At 52.2% G+C, this 6,000-nt stretch overlaps 1 protein-coding gene across 1 annotated transcript in view; it reads right to left on the bottom strand.

The window, feature by feature from the left end:
• The window catches only part of PTPRT (protein tyrosine phosphatase, receptor type, T), an 839,242-nt gene that overhangs the window by 31,175 nt on the left and 802,067 nt on the right, over positions 1–6,000 (bottom strand). Inside the window, exons 22-23 of the mRNA XM_010829234.1 lie at positions 5,001–5,117; positions 2,300–2,454 (exon numbers count right to left, since the gene is read on the bottom strand). Of these exons, the coding sequence (XP_010827536.1) occupies positions 2,300–2,454; positions 5,001–5,117 (272 nt within the window). The remainder of the gene's footprint in view (positions 1–2,299; positions 2,455–5,000; positions 5,118–6,000) is intronic.

The raw sequence follows: 6,000 nt of genomic DNA, 5'->3' as shown, positions 1-6,000 counted from the left end.
CTGCACAGGTCAGACAGAATGCACTGTCTGGGATTCAGACAGAATCCCAGTGTTGGTGGGAGATCCTGAGCAAGTGACTAAACTGAGCCTCGGCTCTCTTTTGAACAAGCTGCCTGGTTTCTATGAGCCTTAGTTTTCTCACATGTAACACTCCTTCCTACGGGGTGCTTGGGAGAACTGATCTGTTCATTTCAGCTTCACACAGCAATTAAGCGCTTACTATTTGGGGTCAGACCCTTCGGATCAAATCCTGACTTGACCACTTACTAGCTGTGTGACCTTGAGTAAATGACTTAATCTCTCTGGGTTTCAATACCCTCATCCATAGAACGAGGCTGATAATAATAGTGTTAATAGCACAATCCATGTAAATTGCATGAAATTATGTTGATACAGCACAATACGTGCAAATTGCTTCATCCTGTACCTGGCTACACAGCCATTTCTCATAAACGGTTGCTACTTCTAGTCAACAAATATTTATTGAGCACTGGATGCTGGGCTCAGGAGCAGTGATGCAGAGATGAGTCAGACATGGTTCTTTCCCTGAAGGATTAATAGTCTGGGGAGGGGACACCACGGAGAAGCAGAGAAGACTAATATTTTTAAGTGCTTACTGTATGTCTGGAATTCTCTTAGGTACATAATGTATCACTCAGCGTGTGTTAGTTGCTCAGTCATGTCCGACTCTTTGCGACCCCGTGGACTGTAGCCCACCAGGCTCCTCTGTCCATGGAATTCTCCAGGCAAGTATACTGGAGTGGGTAGCCATTTCCTTCTCCAGGGGATCTTCCCAACCCAGGGATCGAACCTAGGTCTCCTGAACTGTAGGCAGAGTTTTTACCATCGGAGCCATCAGGGAAGCCCACAAAGTATATGTTGGCCAACCCATCTAATCTTCAGGACAGCCTCGGGACTGGGTACCACCCGGCTCAGGTGTGACAGGGTGGGTTGCTATGGAGACACAGACATGTGGCATCATGCAAGGAGGGCCTGATAAACACTTGCCACTGTCTCCCTCTCTTCCTTATGCCTGCTCTGGCTGCTCTCTGGGATATGGGACTTGTTCAGGCGCCCAGGTGTGTCTGACTCTTTGTGACCCCATGGACTGCAGCAAGCCAGGCTTCCCTGTCCTTCACCGTCTTCCGGAGCTTGCTCAAATTCATGTCCATTGAGTCAATGATGCCATCCAACCTTTGAGGGTGAACATTTTACTGCCCTTGGACTGTCATGAGATGTAAAGCAGAGAGATACGCAGAATGCTCAGAGTCTGAGGGTGATCAGTATCTTCAGCGGCCTCATCTGCGAAATGGGGTTTCTGACTCACGCTCTGCTGCTGTGATAAAGGCACAAGGAGACCGCCTGAGAAAGGGGCTCTGAGACAGCTGTAGCCTGTGCGTCTCTCCTTGATCTGGCTCGAGACCTTGAGTGACGTGGGCACTGTCAGGGCAGAAGTAACCTGCATGCAGTTAAGAGCATGCAGGGTCTGTAAAGATGGACTGGGCCCAAGGTCACACTGGAAAAGAGCAGTGCTGGGAGAGAGGGAGCGGGCACGCTGGCCTTCAGGTCCGGACATCTGCCCTCCTCTGACTCCGGATGCCCTTGACACGACACTGCATCTCCATCCAGGAGGATTCTAAGACGTGCCTGTCATTCCCAATGTGACTTTCTGGGTCAGAGCTGAAAATATCCCTTTTCCATAATAAGGTAAAACCTGACACTGTCCATTTTCTCTCTATGAAGGATCCTGTAGGCCAGAAATTGATTTTTAAAATGACAGAAATGAAGAAAAGCATACTTCCAGGGGGCACCCCACCACCATACCAAGGAGCTGAAAGGGAGCATCTGGGGAAAAATGTTTAACACCCTGGTTCTGCCATTTCATACCTGTGTGACCCGAACGAAACATCTACCTTCTCAGTGCCTTGGTTTTCTCATCTGTGAAATGGGAATGATAACCACAGCCACCTCTTAAGGTTGGGTGAGAAGTAAATGAAGTGACGTGGATGAAGTGCGTGTGGAGCAGATGCTGTCAGTGCCAAGGCCGTGCCCTCAGGGCAACAGCAATAATGACAAGCTGCTACTGCTACTATTACTGTGGTTGTTTAGACCTCAGGACCCTGGTCTCATCAGAAAGGGCTGGACAGAGGGGACACAGGCAGGGTGCACTTAAAGCAAAGAATAAAGACCACTGGAGCACCCCTCGCCGAGACAGCAGAGAATAAAGGCCACTGGAGCACCCCTCGCCGAGACAGCAGAGCGGCAGAGGCCCCCCTGCTTTGGGGGGTCTCTCACTTACCTGCAGTGAACCACTATGGGCCCGGCTTCCGGGGGGTTGAGGAACTTGACCTGGCGGACGAAGCCCCGGCGGCCGGGGGGGGGGCAGGGGACGCCGTGGTCGGGCCAGCTGGTGAAGTGGAAGAGCCGGAGCTCCCGGATCTCGTGGTAGCCTTTCTGAGGAGAGAACGGGCCTCTGTTCCTCCAGCTGCTGCCCCCGTCCCCGCCCTACCCAGCACCCACGGCGAGCCCCGAGGCCACGAGCAGCCACATCCAGCCTCCCTGCTCTCAGGGAGGATAAGGCCCTTTGAGGGTTAATAGGTGTTGGAGGGATTCCGCATCTGCCACATCCGGGAACTTGGGAGTACATACAGTAAAACTGACCGCTCCGCGGCAGGACTTCTCAGAGCCTGAGCTGCGCTAACGTACGCGCTGAATTCCCAAGGGCTCTGATAACACCCACGCTGTTTGCCCACAGGACCCTCTTTTGATAAATGTTTATGGGACTTGTATTCAGCAGAACAGATTCAGAAAGATGGCAGCCTCTGACTCCAAGTTCAAGCTGTTTGCAGGGGAACACGAGGCCTTTCGGTGTCAGAGGACTGGTGTTCTTCAGTTCTCCAGTCTTGTCTACCAGTCTCCATGACTTTCAAAGTCAGAAAGGCAGACTTCTTATGAACTAGATTCTTATTTGGGATGGTAAAATGTGAAACAAAGCAAAGCAGAACTTCTCTGGCTGATGAGGACGGTGGGGCCTCATGCTCCCATCCCCCCCCTCCCCTCCCGCTTCAGGCTAAAGGGCGGTTCTCAACTAGTCCACAGACAAATGCCCCCCAACCACCTTTCTCTACTTAGCTATCTCCTGCAGATAGTAGAGGCGCTGAATAGGAAGGGTGTTTGATTGTCATTTTTCCAAGATAGTCAGGGTGGGTTATCTGTGCCCAGCCTTGTGTTAGGCACTAGGAAGGTGGAAATAAAACCATAGTCCCTGTCCCTGGAACAGAGCATGGTGTAATGGGGGAGACAGGCCCCAAAGTGGACCTTTAATTCCATTAAAGTACAGAAAGGAGTGCGTAACCCCATTAGGGAGAGGAGAAATCAGAGAAGGCTTCCTGAAGGAGGGGGTGCCTGACCTGAGTCTTGAAACATATTAACAGTGAAAATATATAGCTGATGTTTATGAAGCATCAACTATGTGCCTGTTACTCTTCTGATGAGTTCAATGTATTCATTCATTTAATCCTCATATCATCATCTCTATTTTAGGAATGAGGAAAGTGGGGCTAAAGCAAGGTTAAGGAATGTGTCCAAAGTTGCACAACCAGTAAGCTGTAAAGTTACAATCTAAAGCCTGGCTGTCTGGCTCCACAGCCCGTCCTTCTAATGTTATGATACACTGAGGCCTAAGCAATACACAGCGAAGAGATGGAGGGATTCCGAGGCAAAGCAGCAGCTGGGGCAAAGGCCCAGGGACAGGACTGAGCCTAGTACCTGAACAGAATCACAAACAGCCCAGAGCAGCTCCAGAGGAGAGTGGAAGACAGGCAATGATGAGCAGCAGGGCCTAGGGAATGGGAGGTGAGGCGGGGGTTCGATCCTGAAAGGCTTTTTATTCCACTTTAAGACCTCCAGACTTTATCCTAGAGGCACTGGGGAGCCATAGTCGGACCTCATCCCAGAGGCACTGGGGAGCCGTGGGAAGGATTCCCAGGTGGTAGCACAGAAGGGGAAGGGCATCACCAGATGGGCACCTGGGGAGGATCACGGCAGCTGCTACGTGGAGGATGGGTATGGTTGGGTGAGTCAGGAGGCTGTGTAGAAGGCGCTGGTGCCCACCCAGATGCTCCTTCCTGGGCCACTGCACCATCCCCAGCTCCCTTGACCTTGGCTGTGAACAGCTCACAGTTACCCCTGCTTCACAGAGTTGCCCTCAGCTGTACAGGAGCCATGCCCCTTGGGAGCAGGCAACGGGCAGCTGGCATTCGGTGACTAAGTGACTTGGTCAAGTTTGCCCAGGACTGAGGGGTTTCCCAGGGTATGGGACTTTCAGTGCTTCAGCCAGGTGGTCCTGGGGCAAACCAGGATGATGGTTTACCCTCGTGGATATGCAGTGGAGTTAGGCTTAGTGTACAGTTCTCAAAGCATTGACATCCCAATGCTTTTGCATCCTCAGTCCTGTGGCCACTTGGATCATCAATATTGGCGTTTTTATAAAATGGCAACTATGGTTTTGATAACTAAAATGATTCCAGACACTGGTGGGATGGAGTTGCCCCCAGTTGAGAAGCACATGTCAAGATTTTCTTTCCCCTCCAGACTCTGCATGAGTCTCCCCCTGCCTGGGATAATATTTCTCCTGCTCTTCCCTTGGCTGGCTCGTTCTCACCCTTCATTGTCTGCTTAAATGCCTTTGCCTTTGGGAAGCCCTCCCTGGTCACCTCATCCTCCCGTGGATTTGTGTTTCCCACCTTGGCATGTTTCCTCTGTGACTTTTATCACTATATGTCCTTATTCTATTCCTTAATCTAGTGAATTCCATTTGTCCTTCCTACTAGCGGTGAGATCCTTTGGAGCAGGGTCCACATCTATGCTGACTCCTGATCTCCCCCTGGTGCCCAGTACAGGATGGGGGCAGAACAGCCCCTCGGTCACCACGAGTCCTGAATGAGCAAACAAGCTGGCTGGCGTGGGGGCAGGCTGTGCACAGCTGCAGGGCCGCTCACCTTCTGGACGGTGAAGGTGCGGATGACGTACTCCGCCAGGGGCTCTGTTTCGATCAGGGTGACTTTAATGTCTCCATAGACCTCCGTGTCATCGGGCCAGTAGCGCACGCACTTCACCTGCAGGAAAGGACAGGGACAGTACGAGTGAGTGGATGCCAAGTATGAGTGGCCGTCTCATCTGGCCTTCCCGTCATAATAAACTCAAGGGCAACCTCAGTGGACTTGCAGTCAAGGGGCTCCCAGTTGGCCAAGTGAAACTGTTAAGTTGCTCAGTCATGTCCGAGTCTTTGTGATCCCATGGACTGCAGCCTGCCAGGCTCCTCTATCCATAGGATTTTCCAGGCAAGAATACTGGAGTTGGTTGCCATGCCCTTCTCCAGGGGATCTTCCTGACCAGGGATTGAAGCTGTCTCTTGCATTGCAGGCAGATTCCTTACCAACTGAGCCACCAGGGAGTCCCTCCCAGCTGGCCAGGGAGGGCTGGGGAGGGGCAAAATGCACAGGGACAAGCTGGCTACCGGAAGAGCCGGAGGTGTGGGGAATAAATGGGGTACCTTCCTTGGCAGAGTTCCTGGTACTTTTCAAACCCATGATCACACTAAGAGATCAACTAGGTCTGGGCGAGCCCTCCCCACGGTACAGGTGAGCATCACACTCAAACTGGGAGGTTTGGTGACTCGTCCAAAGTCACGTGGCCAGTTTTCTGCCCTTGGCAGAGCCCTCTTTCTGTGATAGGCTGGGGCAGCTGAGTAATATCAGCAGAGATGAAAATAAAAGGTGGGAATTAGTGCAGAGGCGGAAGCGGACGTGGCTAGGAGAGGGACGTTAACATGAGGTGGGGCTTGTGGGCCTTAAGGAGAAAGGCTCGTGGCTGGGCAAAGGAAGGCAGGTGCTGGGCTCTGAAGGAAGACATTTGCCACTGCTCTCTGCCCCGCGCGTGGGTGCAGGCGCTGTGAACAAGCGACTCCCACACCTGGCTGCGAGTCACATGCCGCGGGAG

Source organism: Bison bison, unplaced genomic scaffold, assembly GCF_000754665.1.
Source record: "Bison bison bison isolate TAMUID 2011002044 unplaced genomic scaffold, Bison_UMD1.0 scf7180017864500, whole genome shotgun sequence".
Lineage (NCBI taxonomy): Eukaryota > Metazoa > Chordata > Mammalia > Artiodactyla > Bovidae > Bison > Bison bison.
This window is presented reverse-complemented; position numbering and strand designations above follow the sequence as displayed.